This window comes from Leuresthes tenuis, unplaced genomic scaffold (genome assembly GCF_036924035.1).
Source record: "Leuresthes tenuis unplaced genomic scaffold, fLeuTen1.0.hap1 SCAF_8, whole genome shotgun sequence".
In the NCBI taxonomy this organism is placed as follows: domain Eukaryota; kingdom Metazoa; phylum Chordata; class Actinopteri; order Atheriniformes; family Atherinopsidae; genus Leuresthes; species Leuresthes tenuis.
The window spans coordinates 12,584,942-12,603,994 of NW_027325362.1; the positions used below are offsets into that span (position 1 = coordinate 12,584,942).

A 19,053-nucleotide genomic window follows, 5' to 3' on the forward strand; every position below is an offset into this window, starting at 1 on the left:
GGCCACAGGACCATGCAATCATTTGACAACACAGAGCAATTCTATGTTTTTAGGTTTGATGTCGATGGTTCTGTCTTATCGACTTTAGGATAGTATCAGGTGCATTTTTTTTGTATTGTGCTAAAATGTATCAAAAATAAATAAATCACAGTAGTAACAAACAGCCAAAAGATACTATTTGAAATTAATCAGCAACTCTCTATGTGTGGAGACTTCAATGGTTAACTTCCTAAGTTAGGTACCCTTTTTGTGACTGAATGAGTCACAGTTCAGTGTCAAGTAGACTAATAGAAAAATAAAAAATGGCCAGGTACAAGGGCTGGACTGGTAATTTGTGTCCTAAGAAAACCTTTGAAAGTCCTTCAGGACGACAGGAGAATTATTTTTCAAGACCACTTTAAAATACACTGTCTGTCCAAAAAAAAAAGTCACCACCTGGATTTAATTAAGCAAAGAGGTAAGAGCCTCCCACTGGACAATAACTGCATGAAGGATTATGTTTCAGCTGGCAACAAGTTATTTAACCCTAACTGATGCAGTGAGTAGCTTCTCATTTCTTAAACAACCATGTCGGAAGGTACATCCTGTGGTCGTGGAAAATGATCGTCCCCGACGTCACGGTCATATATATGACAATGCCTGGATTAGTCGAGCCAAAATTGTGAAAGAGTGGTTCAGGAAGCATGAGACATCATTTTCCCACATGGATTGACCACCACAGAGTCTGGACCCTAACCACATTGAGAATCTTTGGGATGTGCTGGAGAAGACTTTGCGCAGCGGTCCGACTCTCCCATCATCATTACAAAATCTTGGCAAAAAATGAATGCAACTCTGGACGGAAATAAATGCAATCCATTCCAGAAGCTTATTGAAACGATGTCACAGCAAATGCTGCTTTTTTTTTTTTTGGACGGGCAGTGTATGATAAAAAAGTCTGACTTCTTGGAGGCATAATATAAAGAAATGAAGAGTGGCTCGAGACTTTTGCACAGTACTCCTGAATTCAGTCTGATATTACAGGCAAAGAAAGTTCATAATTTGAAGCTTGATTTAGGCACTGATATCATTCGCTTCAAACCAAACAAGGAGTGCGTTTTATCCAAGTGAAAATTTGACAGAATTGTTTAATTGTGTCTTGAACCACTAAAAACATGGCAAACCCACTGATGAAAACATAGATAGCCTTATGTTCTATAGCCTGACTAGTTATAGGGGTTATAGTCTGACTAGAAACTATTTTACACAATGCCTCAAAGATGTGTCAGACACAACACCGTGTGGATTTGTTCACCAGTCATCAGCATACTGAGATTAGAGCCCCCTGCTAGGAAAACACAGAGTGGGCTTATCGTCAGTCGTAGAGCAGATGACTGCTGTCAGTGGTGATAACTAGGTAGATTGTCTTCAATTTATGTCTGTGTGTGTAAAATAAGAACAGGTGGGAACCAGTTCCAATTATTGCAACGATAATCCAAAATGCTTCAAGGCCAGCAGTTAAGCTACTTAAAAGCATTATGCATTTGCACTGCAGTTTTCCTCTTTGGCAGCTGCCGGCAGCTTTGTGGCTGGCTGCATTATGACTCTCCTCCTGTAGGTGAATTCAAGGCAGCACGGGAAAAAAGTGAGCCGATCTGAGCGTAACATCAGATTTAAATGTGGACATAAATAACGGCTCCACTCCAGAAGTCTGCACCTCATCCATTGCCTCATCAATCACTTGGAGTCTTACTTAGTGTGTCATGTGACACTGAGCTGCAGGCTAACGTTTTGATAGGGACAACATTTGTTAAACAAGACAGGACTTATAACAGCCATACAAGAGCACAAAGTTCCAACAACAATCTGCTCATTACAAGATGTCATTCGGGCCAGCGGGAACAGATCTAGCACTTACTGTACTAATCATTCCTCAGTCTAACAGAAGGGGAGATTAAACAGAGAAATTGTTAGTGTAAAGTAAATCGTTTATATCAAATAACGATACACAGACTGCACAAGTTGACAAAGTGCCATGTTGACATAGTCAAGCATGTCATATCAGTATCTCAGTATCTCAGCATCTCAGTCATTTTTTATTATATCAATCTTTTATCTCTACCTAATCATGCTTTTATTTAACCTTTCTTTCCTTTAGACTTTACCAATGACTTAATGAGGCTAAAAAGGTTAAGCAGACTTTTAAATGTGATATCGAGCATTTTACATACATTACAGACACTTACTTACTTAATCTAAATGTCACGTCTTTAATGGTGAGAAGGTTTCATTTATGAAAATAAATGAAATATGAGAAGTCCGTTTACGTTGCAGTTTCCTGCTTGAAAAAGGGAACGCCATCTCAACCATAAATGAATTAAGTCAAAGAGATGAACCGGTAAGAGGCTAAAAGATAGACACTAAAATAATACTTACCATGATGGTGCTGGTGTGTGTTTTCACTTTTCCCAGTCTCCAACATGTCAAGTTTTCTTATTTTAGTGTTTCTAATTAAAAAATTACGAGATAAATATTGGACTTTTCAAACATCTGAATATTAAGAGTGTTTGATAAAAAGCAGAACAAATTACTCAAATCCCAGTGAAGCTCAAACTGGAGGAAATTCACAAAACAAAAAAAAATAGTAACTAAAAGATAGTTGCAGTTGTAGTTGGTTTGGTGCGGTAACGAATGCTGTCTAAAGTATTACACCATATTTGGTTCTGACTTCAGCCATCGCTAGAAAACTGCCTCCTAAAGATCTAAGGGACCAGCTGGATTCACATTTTTCAAGCAGAAATGTATCTATGGTAAAGCTAATGATTTATAAAATAACAGCAACACTTTTGAAATACAATCGATAACAACCTGAATGTCAAGCTAAACTATCTAATGTTCTGGTACACTTTGGTCTTCTTAGAACTCTAGCGGGAGTGCTCTAAACGCACTCCAGTTAACTACAGTTTTTTCAAACTGGGCCCTTAACTGAAATCCCCTTTTTTTCCTCCCCACTTTTTCTTAGCACTGACACAGCAAAGATGCTAGAGGAGCAACAGAATTATCGGTGTCATCTGTGTAGCTGTAATGACAAATGTTCTGTTGACGGTGTTTTAACTCTGTCCAGTTTCCATCACGCCAAGATAATGAGAGTTCCCCCATTTTAGCATGTCTTTTTTAATAAATATGTATAACCCGGTCTTGCAGGATTAGTTTTTTCTAAAAAGAGTGTTAGAAATGAAAGGGGTTTCTAAAGTCAGCAGAAAAAATAGTGTAAAAATGTTTCCATATCCAATTCAGTCATTTCTTGGCCAACTGTATTTACAGTGATTTTTGTTAAAAGTGTTTCTCTGAATAAAAAAAAGCTTCCAGAAATTGTGGATCAGCTACAACAGAATAAGCTGCAGCTCTTCAAAGTGCATGTGTATAGAGAGCAGGACAATGTTGAACTAAGTACTTTGATGTACTTTTCTTTTCAGTCAGAATCTAGGTTCAAGCTGTTAAGGTGCCAGCTCTGAAAACCTTCCAAAAGCAGGACAAAGGGAGAAAGTTGGTGTGTAAGCCTCATTCTAGCTGTTGGCTGCATTTCTGAAAAAACATTTGTGAGGAAAACTCAAGCAAGCTTTACCGCACATAAACACCAAGCTACCATCATGTGTCCTTTTGTCCTTTTTCATGTTTCATAAACTACTAACATTTAACTTTACTTCTACATATCCCATCTTTGGAAAGTTATTTTAAGCCTGAGGGTGCTAGCAGCAACTGATTTTATCACAAAGAAGACCAAGTGCCAAATACAATAGAGAACAAGACAGAAAAGGTAAAAAGCACAGAAAATAGCTGCACTGGTCAATCTTTATTATCTGAACACTTAATTTCACTCTGTACCAAAGCAGATATTTGTCCACTTGAACTTATGTGTTTTCCAAAGCAGAGTAACACTAAATAGATCAAAAGAGATTACAGGAAAGATCCCTTCTTGTCCCTTCTTTTCTGTCCTCTCAAACCCCAGCTGTTCGAGGCGGATGGCCACCTTCCTGAGTCTGATTCTGCCGAGGTTTCTTCCTGTTAAAAGGGAGCGGTTTCTCTCCACAGTCGCCTCATTCATGCTCATCACGGGGGACTGGACCAAAGAGAAGTTTCGGTGCAATCTGTTGTTTTCCTGAGCTAGGAAATTGTTTTTTGAGTTGGCTCTGTATGTATGAATTGGACTAATTTTGAATTTATTCAATTGGATTTGATTGTATTATGATTACAATGCTTTGGACTCTAATTGGCTTGAATTGGACTGTATCACTGAAGTGCCTTGACATGACATTTGATTCGATTTGGCGCTATATAATTAAACTGTATTGAATTGAAGGACAAACAAGAAGGCCGACTCAACCAAGAGTAGCCCACAGCTCAGATTGCTACACATAACTCTGAATCTGAAAAACGCTGTAACATGGAGACATGCGTTTGTCCCAATGTGGGGAGGATGCAGAATCAGGTCTAAAGCTTCATCTTATTTACTCTGACCGAAGTTTGTCTATGATGTGAAGATGAACTGCATCTCTGCAATGTTCATACTGATAGAAGATATCAGCAATCATAATTCCATGATTAATCCACTCACAAACATCAATCTGTAGCAGTAATTAGAAAAATCTGGCTGCTCAATGAAGCTCAGCCGAGGCAGCCAGCAGGGAGGCAGCTTTGGGCCAACCATGTTGAATAAAGCCTGGTAATTTTTTTTAATGGGGCCAACCGCTACCATCATTATTCAATGGCCACTCAGGAGGATGACCGGCCATCTATCAATCTGAGGGTTGGTGGCTCTGTCCCTGGCTTCCCAAGTCTACATGTCACAGACTGCCCATATGTTGGGCAAGACACTGAGCCCCAGATTGTCCAAAATGTGTTAAATGTGTGAGTGTGTGTGTGTGAGAGAGATAAGTACTTCATAGGTGAAGATTGAATGGACTAAAGACTTGCTGTATAAATGTATGTGTGAATCGGTGAATGTGACCTTCACTGTAAAGTACTTTGAGTAATCAACAAGACTAGAAAAGCATTTACCATTCCATTTATATATAAAATGTGAATATGCAACAATGAAAATAATGGTGGAAGCAAATTAAGAGAAACATGAAATTTGTGTAATTTCAAAAGAGCAAGTGATTGGGGTTTTATCATACACTCCACTTACCTCGACTTGTCCCACAAATAAACCGGCCTCTTCTTCTCGAACAGTAAAATTAGTGGTAATGTTGAGGTTAAAAGTAGGGTCGTTATCGTTGACATCAGTGACCACTATGTCCACAGTAGCAGTTGATGTCTAAACAGAAAAAAATTACATGTTAAAATAAAGGACATTTAGAATTTTTTAGTACTGAGAATTCATTTTAAAAGAAAAGACCATAAATGCATAAAGACACTGAATTACATTTGGATAATGTATTTTTTTTGGTAAAAAAACGTGATAGATTGCATGTTGACTGTAAAAACGGGCATCTTAAAAGAATCAAACTTGGTTGACTTAAAAACTTCATAAATGAGTTAAAAGGAAGCCCAAATTTAAAACTGAAAACACAGTAGAAATTAATATGAATATTGTGAATATGAATACATATTAAATAGAATATGGTTAAAGAGCTATGCATGTACAGTACCTGTAGCTGTACCAGCAAGTGATTTAGGAGTCAATATCAATCAGTACACTTCTCTAAATGAAAGTGGTAAGTGGGGATATTTGCTATAGTTCAGATATTGGTGCTACAGTATTCATTATATTAACCCTGCAAAAAGCCCCTTTAGACTCAAATAATTCTTAGATGCTGAGAAAAAAATATTAAATGCCATTGAATTGCTTTAAAAACTAAATGAGAAGGAGAAAGAAGAGAAAGACATGGAGAAAAAAAAAGTATAATAAGAAACAAGAAAAACAGTTCTTAAATGTCAACATGTCAACTACTCCAATGCTTTTTAGTTGTTGCAAAGAAAGGAAAAGGGCAAACAAGAGTTGTAGCTCGCAAGCATCTGAAAAACATGTACTGTATGTGTACTGTATGTGTACTGTATTTAGCATGTTGATTAAAAAAATCTATTTAATGTGCGGACAGTCAAATGTATTAGCTGTTACTCATTCCAGTTAATTCACTCTGATTGGCATCAATGGTCTGTGTCAAAACTGAAGTAAACAGTAAAAAATTAAAAGAAAATACTCAAAATTCATCAAATTTACTGCCTTTACAAAAAAGCAGCAGGAATATTGCTGTGAAAAACATTTTTTCTTTTACATTAATAATGAATTAATTATAATTATTTTAACATTTAAATAACAGATGCACTTCTACATAAAAAAACATACCTATTAGAAATAAAGCAAGCGAGGGGTTCTGATCCTACGCACTCTTGCTATGAAAGATGCATTGATAGTAGTTCAGGTGACAAGGTTATAAGATGACTGCATAAAACCACATCCATAATGTCCTTCAAATGATATATCGTTTTATTCTAAAATAGGAATTTACTATTCAACGAGCTTACAGTACATATGCTAACCTTTTTTTAACTGCACTAGATGGTGACATAATGTAGCTTTTGGCCTCTTTAGCTCCTTTCACTCTTTACACCGAACATTTATTATTCAAAATGTATCATATTTATTAGTGAATTGTTCCTATACTCTATTTGATATGGAGCTTTTGATAGCTGAGTTCAGTGGGTAAAACTAATTCCTTCCGGCATCATCATTATCATTCATTTGCAAGGCCAGCGTGGACGACTGTGTTGCTGCTAACCTTCAAACAATGACATAGTTCATACACATATAGTCGTCCTATAAATCAACATCGAAAATGGCTGAATATGCACAATGTATAAACTCTCAGTGCCCTGGGGCAAACGAGCTTGCAAATAGAGGAGAGAATGGCCTCCTTTTTGGGGGAGGAAGGATGGGAGGTTGAGGGAGGAGTTGGCTTCGGCAGGAAGAAATACTCCAGAGAAGACAGCTGTTTGAAGTTTCCCTGGCGAATGAGACATTTGGCGCATGTCATGCGGAAACGACCTAGTTAATGCCACCCTCATCTTGCTGTCCGTTGGGGAATCCTTGATCATTGTTGTGGCTTCTTAGATATGTATAATCATGTAAGACCATACATGGAAAATCATTCTGAAAACAATCCATGCCTCTGTAGCAAACATACAACTGAAACTAGAGTAAGAGGAGGTGCATCCTTTAGCCATTGTTGTGATGACATCTTCTCATTTCACAGGAGGACCTCAGGCCAATTAGTGTTTCCATCCTGGTGAGAGCATTCTTACCAACAACAAAAATCTCTCCTCTGTGGACGCTGATGCTGATTAATGAGCTACTATTACTTATTTAACATGAAATAAATGAGTCTTAACTTCTGTGCCTTCTGATAAATCCAGAGGTGACTGACCTTGTTTTGCTTTTAAGTGATGATTCTGATCAGAGCCCCTGTTTTGGACTGATATAATCAAGCTGTTGGGAGTTACCCTCTCCCTCCATGGCTAATCCAGCAGGCCAGGATGCATTTGTGGAAGTGTGCTTGGCAGTTTTTATTAAAGGCTGTACTGGTGAGAATAGAGTTTTCAAATACAAATTATGACAATTTGTTTCATTAAAAGAGCAAAGAGCTAACAGAAATTATATAAAAAAGGAATAACAAAGTCTATGTAAATCCAAATTTGCACCAACACAAATCTGGCTGTACACAAAGAGCAGCCGCACAGAGGGGAGCTGGCTTTCTTCACTCCCTGTTTCTCCCTGGTTTCCCTGGTTACCAAAGTTCTGTGCAAGCCAACTACAAATCCAAATCCTCGGTATCCCCTTCCTTTTGTATCACCGCTTATTTAATTTCTGTCCCCTCTTTCTATTTTTACTGTGTGATGCAAATGTGTGGGCAGCCCTTGTCAAAGTTTCTGTCACTGTGAATGGCTAAGCAAGTAAAACTTGATTTATACAAGGCAAAAAGTCAAAGATGATATGTTAATTTCACTATTAATGCTGTATTACTTAATTACATGGATGTTTTACATTTAAAAAAATCAAAAACAGATTTGCACAAGTCAAATTTTAGGGCACCCTGGTCATTTGGCAAGTTTCACAGCTCAATATTACTTTTTTACAGCCAGCAAAGGCTTGTTCAGTTGTTGTTTGGAGGATATTTGTCTTTATTAAGGATCTTTTCTTTTCAAATGTCTTTTTCCAAAGATGTTGGGTGTCTGTATGCTCTATTTTAATGTCATCAGGAAAAGTACTGGATTCAATTCTTTAAATTCTTCAAAAGGAATTTTGTTAGGATACAGGAAAAGTTTCTTCTTATGGCTCACAGATGAAGGTCATACCTGTGCAGGTTCTCGCTGAAAGCTTTCTTAGTCCTCCAGAACTCAGCTTGACCTTCATCACTCCATTTCTTAATTACATTCCAGACTGAGCTGAATGAGTAAAAAGTCCTGATAAAAAGAGAGCTTAGAGTGTCCTAAATTATCCTAAATTTCTCATTATGCTAATTTCTCTTTTTTATTTTGTCATTCTAAAATAATAATAATAATAATAATAATAATAATAATAATAATAATAATAATAATAATATTTCTACTGCCTTCTACTTTGTTACATAACATATACAGGGCATACATAGAACGTAGAGCTCCACTTAACCAAGACATCAATAGTTTATAAGTGTGCAGGTGAGAAGGCAGCATCAGCATCAGTGTTGTGACATCTCATCATGTAATTCATAACCCATCACAGACTTCATCTTTAAAACGAAACAGCATTTCAACCCTGAACCTGAGACAGCGGCAAAGAACTGTGGTGAAATCTAATTAAATTAAGGCTGTTGGTATCATATTATCAGGTCCCGGCGGGAGACAGCGCAGCCAGCATTTGCATTTGGTTGGTGTCTGCTGGTCCAAAGGTTTGATAAACAGCCCTGTGAATGTAAAAAAGCCCAGGAGTCCATTTGCAATGACATTGAACTGGTGGCAGTCTTTAGGAATATCTACAAGAAAACATCACACTCATTCAAATACACTATTGTTAGCATGATGGGTAAACCCCAATTTTTCCCTCGTTTAAAAAAAAATAATCCAAACACATGCAATATTATCGAAATCATGCAGTGTACAATGCCTCATTCCTTTAAGCAATGAAAAAAAAGGAAAGTTGACTGGTATATCTATGATATCTGTGATATACCAGTCAACAACCAAAAAACAACCAGCTTGGTCTGTAGCAATGACGTACGTATCAAAATGGGATTCACATCGACGTCCCAAATGACATGACCAAAGGTTTTCCAGCAGAATTTAATATTTCAGTGACATTAACAATGTTAGAACTAAATGAATAAATAATTCTACAAAATGAATACATATGGTTACCACGTCAATACGGAATAAAATAAACAAACATGAATATACTGATGTTTAGATATAGATTGAGAAATTAAAGTTTTCATTTTAAAATGGCATTTACATTGACATCGATGGCATTTAAAATGACTTTCATATTTCTATACTACATCAAAAGAAATATACATGTATTTATGCAATAGTGCATGTACAATGTTGTGCAAAAGTCACATTTCTTTATGTTTTGTTGCTTCCAAGAAATCAGACTTTCATGCGATATTTTTGAGTGATTTGGGGTAATAGTTCTCCAGTCTTTCTTAAGGTCTTTTTAAGGCCTTTGTCACACACCCTTCTCACGGCAGGACAAATGTGCCTTTGTTGCACATCAAGGGCATGTGTAAAAGGACAGAGGCAGCATAAGGAGTTGAAGTTGATTACATTTAATTGTTGTTCTTTTCAGCCTTGATTGCTTAAAGCTGAAAGTAAACAATATAATTTTGTGGAAATTTGCTAGACATTTTTCTTTATGTTCTTTTAATAAGTTTTTATTTCAAGTACTTGAAATAGTTAAGACCCACAAGGATGAATCACTTAACAAACCTAAATCCAATACATTTATGAAATCCAATCATATCATTCTATTAGGTAAATAAAAGATGTTCCTTTTATTAAATTTTCGTTTTTTTTTTAGTGTACAGGAGATGAGCAGTATCTATAACTGATGACCTTAAGCAAGATTAGATTAGAACATGTCTAGTGAAGCCTTGACACAGAAGCTGAAAGATGTGTCTGGCCCTTCAAGTGATAAATCTACTGTTCACTGAAGCTTCATCAGAAATGGTCTCCATGGAAGGGCGGCTGTCAAGAAGTCACTCTTAAGGAAGGGAAACCGGGAGAAAATGCAGAGGCATGCCAAATGACAAGAATTGGACTGAATACAGTGACAACACATCTTGACGGATACTCCTTAGAGCCTGGACCTCAACATTACCGGAGCAGGGTGGGATCATATTGACAAAGAATGGAACAAAAGGCAGCCATCATCCAGAGAAGAGCTTTGAAATGTCCTTCAAGAAGCCAGGAGAACTATTCCTGAGAAATAACAAAGTTCTTCTAAAAGGGTTCAGGCTGTGCTGAAGAATCAAACCAAATTTTGACTTCCAAGCTAAACAAGGACAAGTGTCAGTAAATGACTGGACTAATTTCCCATTTTTTGGCAATATATGAAGAAATGAGGATTCGTTCGAGACTTTTGTTGCATACTGAATGGGTTCATTTTAGTTCAACTAGAGTAATTAATGCAGTGGGTGTAAATATTCATCAGTCCATTTATATTTATATCTATAGTGATTAAAATAACATCCCGTCCTGTATTTTTAATGCTGTAGGTGAAGTGTATGCAGCGCAAAATTCCTTTACCTGGTCAAACACGATCCATATCAATTGTAAAGAGCGGACGTTCACATCCCTTGTGTACCACAAATGCTAGGCTAGTGTTAGCACTCTGTTGTAAAGTTTAACACTTTGTGCCGTTGTTTCCCACCGGTCATAATTATTCACATTTAAACAAAGAGAAATTACTTATTGACTAACACACCAGAAAGTTACTCTAAATGAACACAACTGACAAAAAATGAACTCAGCTGTATTCACAGCAGTTCGTTTTACAGTGGCTTTGATCAAGGTTGACAAAGTCATGGTTATGACATAAAATGACTAAATGAGCAAACTGCTAATTATTGTAGTATTGAACTGGTTTGCTGCATATGTGCTATAATTATCATAGTGTTGAACTCCTTACTCTTAATGCTAGCACACACTGTAACCAAATTACAGGATACTAAACTCTGAGCTCAAACAAAAGCTTTTTACTTCTAAATAAAGTACTTGGATTTAGTGAGCCATCTTTTCAAGCAATAAACTCCTAATCTGCTGTAAATGTCTGGAGATCAACGACCCTGAGAAGTAAGGTCAATAGTTTCATAAAAGGGGTTATGCCTCACCCCTCCAGGGTTTCCATCGGACGCTGTGACAATTAGACGGTACTGATCAGTGGTCTCTCTGTCCAGAGGCTTGCCCAGAAGTAGAAGGCCAATCCTGTTGAGAGAGGTCAGAAAAGTTACTTATATTACTGTCAGAGAGAGGGCATGGAAGACCGCTCTGAACCATTTCTGCATTGCTTTTCTGTGTTAAATGATGAGAGTGCATTCATTTATAGAAATATGTTCAATATCTTGAACATATTGAAATATGTTCAATAAACGTGACAGTGAGAGGAGTCCACCTCAGAGTTAGTGACAATAATGTCAGATTTGACGGGTTTATAAAACACGGTCACTGATTGAACAAAATGCTCCTTCTCCTTGTGGAGCAAGTCTCTTGCTCCCAGAGCACATGGAGAACAGACGGAAAGATTCATGCTTTTCTTCTAATGACTGCAGCAGGCAGAACACGCTTCCTGCTCGTCCACGCACCATCATTTTGCTCTCTGGCATTCTTTATACAAAGTGTGGATGGATTCCCATTCAGAACACTGGATTATCTTTGTTTGAACACAAGGCACACAAGGGCAAGTTGAGCCACACACAAGCACATAACAATTTTGCTGCTGCACTCAGGAGAGGCTCTACCAGAACCGAAAGAGGGGGAAAAGACGAATGCATCTGAACGCACGGCTAAATTAATGCCTGTAGCAATTCCCTGCAGTGCCCCGATCCTTCACATACATTTCTGAATTAAAGCTCTTGTGGCCAAGCAGTCCAAGCAGAACCTGACCTCTGCATTCCTCCTGCCTCTGCAGTGCATAACTATCACATGACCTGGCCTAATTTTAAAGTCTGAGTTGCAAATTGCTTAAACTTCAATCAGCATATAGATTTTTCGAATCACATGCTGTAGGTCTATAGCCAACAGGCTGTTTTAAATCCTCTAGACCATAGGATCTCCTGCTCATGAGGGATCTAAAAGCATAATAAATGTAAGCCATTTCTACCTAATGAAAGGTACAGAGAGCTTTGATGTGAATTTGACAATTATGATTCACTATACATGTTTAAAGTAGCAATAATAATGATCTTAATGGCGATGATGACAAATATCAAAATAATTCATTCTGCTTACCAAGCAATGGGAGTTTATTCCTTACTACTCCAGTATTGTTGAAATACACTTGAGTGGATGAGACTGAGAGGTTCACTACGATAGCATCCCGCCTCCTTTTCCCAGCCACCACAAATGAAGACACACTGTTGGATGTTTTGGGAGACTATTAACAACATCTGTCAGGAGTGTCAGCGGTGTGGTGTAGTTTAGAGGCTATCTTCCCAGTTAATCATGATCTTTTAATCAGCTCAGATCATATCTTTGGATGATAAATTGGACTTGATGCAGAAGTTGTGAGTTCCTGGAGTGTTTTATTTGATGGAAAGACCCGTCAGACAAAATTAACAGATTCAACTGAAATTTTAATTGAAAAATATAAAAAAATATATACACAATTGTGACACACACTCTCTTATTTATTACTATATTATTCATATTCATATCACTGAACTACTTTTAATCTGTGTTTCAGTTTCACTTTGAAGTGTCAGCTGCCCACTGGAACACTGAACGCATTAATGTTAGTAAGGCTTTTCAGTCAGACTTTCATTACTTTGAGAAGTCTGAGCTTTATAGATGAAGCTGTAGTCAAACAAAAGTAAGTAGGACAGTTGAAAGCGCTGCAAACTCTGTAGTCTGACAATCTCAATTAATGCAAAATTAAAGTGAAATATGCTCAAAAGAACAACACCAGTTTGATGACAATATTTGAGACTCTAGTTTTATCATATCTGACAGTGATGTGTTGCTCATTTTGTAAAATAATCTCTTAAAGAGGTTAGTTATGTTCTATGCAAAGAAGTTATGTTCCGGTAATTTTTCTCTAATCTTCGGTGTGTTACATCGCTTTACACACAAAATACATTTTACATAAATGTGCACGAAATGAGTTGATTAAATATATAAAGAGGGACGGCTGTAGCAGAGGTGGAAGAGCAGTCGCCTGCCTTTCTGAGGCTTGGTGGTTTGATTCCTGGAACAATTCCCCAGAACATGTTTCTTGACGTGTCATTGAACAAGACACTGAACGCCACGTTTCCTCTGACGCAACCATCAATTTGTGAATAATATGTGTGATAGAAAGAAAACGCACTCCTGCAACAAGACTAAGAGGTGCTGAATGAGTGTGTGTGTGTGTGTGTGAATGAGTGACTGTGGCTTGTAGTGTAAAAGTCCTTTGAATAGACTAGAAGGGCACAGCAAAAATACAATCTATTCACCATTTTAATTAACATTTTACAGATTTTTGGCCAAAACACTATGAAACAGTTTTGTCAGTTAAAATTAACACATTTTGTGGGAACAATTCTTGTAAGACTGACACATGAGAAGAGCGAAAGTGATGACTGAATATGTATCTCCACCTCCTTCAGATTAACTTGCAGCATTTATCAAGACTGCTAAACCAGAGAGCTCATTATTCATACTAGCTAGATAGAAGCAACCCTATATATAGCTTAAATCTGATCATGCAGAGATTCTAAAATCATGCTGAAGTTCTGACGCTTGAATAATAAAAAGAAGAGAATATGATGTCGGTCTCTGTATATATATCACAGTCATCAAGTGTAACAGCTAATCATTTTTTGATTCACATTGTGCTACATCAGCTCCTGTTTGAGGTTAATATACTGATAGGCCGCTGGGTGCTTGTGATATTACAGAAATACTTTTTGCCACACACAGAGAATGCCCTGAAGGAAACATGTCTATTTGCTTTAGCAAGATTTCTGTCATATCTGGTTTATGAGATTGCATTAGCCATGCCAACAATAGCAGTCTCCCCTTATTCTAATTGTGCACAGTGCTGCGATTGCGGCTCGTCCTTTCATAGCTGGGAGACTAAGGATGCAGACAAAATAAGCCTCAATCAATTACTGAGATACGTGTCTGGCAAGGTCCTACATTTTCAGTCTACCCGTGACTCTATTTGCTTGCTTATTTAATGGACGGGAAAAAAAGCACTAACTGGTTGGATGTCTTTATGCCATTTCCTCGCTCCACATTAGCACTTGAGTAAGGTGAGTTTCTTTAATGCTGGTTGCAAATAAGATCTGTGGTCTAATTGCTGTGCAGAGATATTTGCTTCCTTAGTATAGAAAAAAAAAATGAAAAAGTAGGAAATAACTGGAGAGAAAGCAGGAAAAAACAATCTCGAAAAGTAATCAAATTTAGTGTTAAAGTTAGTGTCTCCAACTGTTCTATTTCAAGTTACAAAATGGCTATATCAGAACACTTATCTGTGTGATCATATGTGATTAAAACAGTTTGTCAGCGTCTTTCAAATTGCACTCAAAAATCAATAGATCTCTGATCTTGAATGGCTTTGTTAATGAAAGAGCACTTTTTTGTTATGCGAACAAAGTTGAATATTAGCATGGAATCCCTTTAATCGGTATTGCAAAACTCTTGTCCTCTCATCATTCATTGGTGGACATAATTATCAGACAGAAATTAATAATGATAGACTATGACTGGCGCATTCGAAGACTGTCTGGTCATCAAAGTGAAGTAAAGAAAGTTGCTCCCTGCATCGTATTACTATTTGTCACAAGCCTTTGCACTTGAGGAAAAGGCATGAAATAATAGTGTTGTCAAAGACTTTAATGGATACGTCCCCTTTTTGTTTGCCACCCTTGAATCATGAATTCCATAGACATTTTGATAAAACAGCGCGTGTGCACAAGAACCTTTTCTTGTTGATAAAAATCCTCAATAGACTTTCAAATAATGCCCGTATTTGAGGAGTTCAGTATCAGGAGTATACTGAAATGCACACGCAACTAACATGTATGTTAGCTGAAATGCAGTCTAAGCGCTCTGTCTTTATTGTTCATACTCACTTATCTCTGGCTCCTGCATTGGGAGGCAGGAGAGCCAGACCACAAACACAGTCACATAAGATTTATATATATACAGGCTCCTGTTTATCAAAGAAATGCATGCTGCTGAACTTCAAGAGAAGACCAGACCCTGGAAGAAAAAATTGGCCTTACGTTTCAGAGAGGTTGAAGACCATCTGGGAATCCCCGCTCAAAATTCGGTACGTGATCGGATCGTTTTCTCTGTCTGTGGCCTGGGGGAAGAACAACATAACATCAATGATGGAGGAAGAAAGCTGAGCAAGAAGAATGTAGGTCTGCAGTACAAACAAGCAAAACGTACAACAGACAATCAAATGTGTGAGAAGAGAGGATATGAAAGAAACAAAGAAATGTACAAAATTTCATAACAATTCCCATATCATAAAAATCACTGTCAGCTGGAAAACAGCTAAATCACACTGAATGGGAGCGGGGAAGAACATTTGTGTCTCACCTGCAGATTGAGCAGAATGGCTCCAATCCTCATGGCTTCGCTGACCTCTAGGTTGTAGGTGAAGAGGGGGAACCGCGGGGGGCTCTGGTTGTTGGGTGGCAAGACTTCAATGTAGACTGTAGTGATGGAGCTCCTGGCAGACATAAAAGCACCGGCCCACTGCCAGCATCAGTTTCTGTTTGGCAACCTGTTGAGCTGTACTGATGTGCCTCACCCATAGCATAATGGAAAGCAATGATAAAAGACACTAAAATCCTTCATCAGGTCACATTTGTAAAAAGTTTCTTGTTCAAGATGGTATCATGAACGTTCCTCTGGCAGTTAAGATTCGAACAAGACACACATTTTATTCATGATTCAAAGATTTCTTGAAAAATGACATCTTGTTCACTACTTCAGGCAGAGTAACGCATGAAAATAGAGCTGACAGCCTTGATTATTTGTTTGTCAGTTGTCTGTGTGATGTATCTTTTGCTTATTTTCCACAATGATAGCTGTATAATATATTTCTATCTGACACAAGAACAACTTTTTCTTAATTCTTTATATGTTATAGCCATATGTTGTAGCTTTTTGTAATCCTGGGCTGCTGAAATAATTTTTTTGTTGTTGTTGTTTTCATGTTGAAATGAAAAATTACACTTAATCCAACACTTAAAACAACATCTTCCCCTTTGAACTGAGACAGGAAATCCATTGCTTTCTCACAAGATGAAAAAAAAGACAAAATAAAAATGTATGAGGTGCCTAATACATTCAGTCCCAACAGCTTGTCAGAAATGTACCTCCTCCACTATTCAGCCAGGAGAAGACTTTGTGAGTCATTTGGAAGCTAAATTGTGAAGTGAATAACAAATAAGACTTGTATGACAATGCATGCCGAGTGCTTGAATGCCCTCAACCTTGACCAGATATACAGAAATAAAACTGACTTCATGTCAGTAGGTGAAGAGAGAATTTTTCTCATTAAAATGTATCAGCTGTACATCCTATCAATCACAAAAATAAACAGTCTTCATTTGATTTATGTAGAACATTCGCACATGAGAGTTTTAGCAAGCTGCAAGGCTGCTGTACCTTCTCTGGCTCTCTGGTGCATTATCAGAAGCCTTGACAGTCAGTGCATAAGATCGTCCCACGGTTAAGATGACACCAGGTGCCACGGTGATGCGTCCAGTTCGATTGTTAATGATGAAATCTCCTTGTGCACCAGCCAGTATCTCATAGGTCACCCGACCATTTAGTCCCTCATCAGCATCTGCTGCAGTTAACTGAGAGAACCAGAAGGAGAAAAAGAAATGGATACACATTGCATGCATGGTGCGTCTGTATTCTCTTTTGCACTTTGCAGTTTTAAAGGGGTTCACAGCTAACGTGATTACTGAACCAGTAAAGCAACAAATGTTTCTCAGTAGAGGAATGTGGCTGACTTCAGTCAAATAACAACTTTCCCTGGTTTCACATCAGGCCAGATGACTTTCATTGTATGCTTTCCTTCATATAAAACTGTTTACATATTTGTAAGACACCACAATGTTTTTTTTTTAAAGAGAAGTTATGTAAATACAAAATTTATTTCATGAGCTTGCACTAAATCAGTTATGGAACCATCTTTTCCTTCAAGTCAATTTGGTGCTTTGCTGCTTGTAATTATGAGCCCTCGCAGTGTAGTTGGCTTTATATCTTTAAGGCATTGAAACTTTAATCCAAGCTTACCTGACCTTCTATTTTCAGGCTCCTGACAGTGGAGTAAAAGTTGTAATATCAAATAAGCAGCAGCATTCTCAGGGGGCCTCTGGCTCTCATAAACAGCTTATAAAAATCGGTTAAGCAGTCACAGCTGACACTGCGACCCTTGGCCTCATTTCAGGGTGGATGAAATGGCTTGGTTTTCAAAAAAAAACAAAAAACGATTAAACTTGACCTTTATGGCGTCTGACATTTTTTTGAAGAGGGTGAGTTGAGAGGACAGATCAACTGAAAGACGAAAAGATCATCGCCATCTACCACTTTAGTGACATAGAAATGATTGAACCTTTCAGCAGAATGGGGACAATCTGCGCATGTAAATGTGCCGTCACATATCCATACACAATGCTTTTAGCTTTATTTGTTTAAAAGAAAAACAATAATGACCTTTAAGGTCCGTGCTCAAATGAGATCCAAACAAATCCATGAAAAAATTAAAACTTACATAAGATTACAAGAAAAAAACACAACCCTGCTTTTAAAGTCAAGTCCTTTTTCTGCAAGTGGAAGAATTGATACATGGTCACTACTGAGGCCTTCCTAAATGAATTATCCAGGGCTGTGCACCGACAGCAGAGATAAGAAACATTTTCTCTGACTTGCCTGTTATTGCAGATGAGACAAAGGCAAATATTCCTGGGGTTTGCCTGTCAACGCAATGCGCTGGATTGTTGTGGTTATTCTCTTTGAGCATAAAATATTGCCTGAGAGAGAGATTCTGTGCGACGGGGACAAAGATGGAGGAACAGAGGAGCGCACCAGAGCAAGAGATCAAAAGAGAAGGGGAAAAGAGAGAAAACGATCATTGAATTGATTACCTGTAGCACCGTCTCCCCCAGCTGCATGTCTGTAAAGACTTCAACACTATAGGAGACCTCAGCGAACGTGGGGGTATTGTCATTGGCATCAATAACCAGGATGTTGACAGTTACTGGGCTACTCTGCTGGACACCATCTGATGCCACCATCTGTAAACACAATAAAGGGAAGCACTTTTTGTAACTTTAGAAACTATAGACATGTAGTCAAAGCCCACATGTTCAGAGGAATCCCTAATGATTTTTTTCTTTACAAGCTTTATAGATTTTTTGGCTTTGATGAGGGAAGGCGTCAAACAACAGTCCATTTTTTTTTTTCTATCACCACAACAACATTCCTTGCACTTTGCGTCTGTATATGTCCTTGCTCCATTCCATTAAAGTCAGAGAAGCCTTTAAAAGACGAGGGGAGAGTGCTTGTGTAAAGTTTTCTAATAGAACAGCTTTCAGACTGAGCAAACTACATTTTTACTTGTCAAAGGCTCCAATGTGCCGTAATTAGCAAGGTAGACAGAAAATGGACTGAGCATTAAAAACAAAGGAAGTGTAGAGGGGAGAGAAGATCTACTCAAGAACGGTGACAGCAGCAAGGAATTCATGTTTCTCTACACTGAGAAAGCTGCTTTCGTTCCTAAATTTTCATTGTCACTCTTAGCTGTACTGTAAATCAGGAGGCTGCTATTGTAGCAGCAAAACATTTGCAGTAGTTGTTTTTTCGACA

The 19,053-nt window shown here is 37.8% G+C and overlaps 1 protein-coding gene across 1 annotated transcript in view; it reads right to left on the reverse strand.

Annotated features, from left to right (window-relative positions):
• The window catches only part of LOC140312974 (protocadherin-15-like), a 192,614-nt gene that overhangs the window by 61,708 nt on the left and 111,853 nt on the right, over window positions 1–19,053 (reverse strand). Inside the window, exons 14-19 of the mRNA XM_072390881.1 lie at window positions 18,333–18,482; window positions 16,843–17,036; window positions 15,766–15,898; window positions 15,444–15,523; window positions 11,349–11,442; window positions 5,168–5,296 (exon numbers count right to left, since the gene is read on the reverse strand). Of these exons, the coding sequence (XP_072246982.1) occupies window positions 5,168–5,296; window positions 11,349–11,442; window positions 15,444–15,523; window positions 15,766–15,898; window positions 16,843–17,036; window positions 18,333–18,482 (780 nt within the window). The remainder of the gene's footprint in view (window positions 1–5,167; window positions 5,297–11,348; window positions 11,443–15,443; window positions 15,524–15,765; window positions 15,899–16,842; window positions 17,037–18,332; window positions 18,483–19,053) is intronic.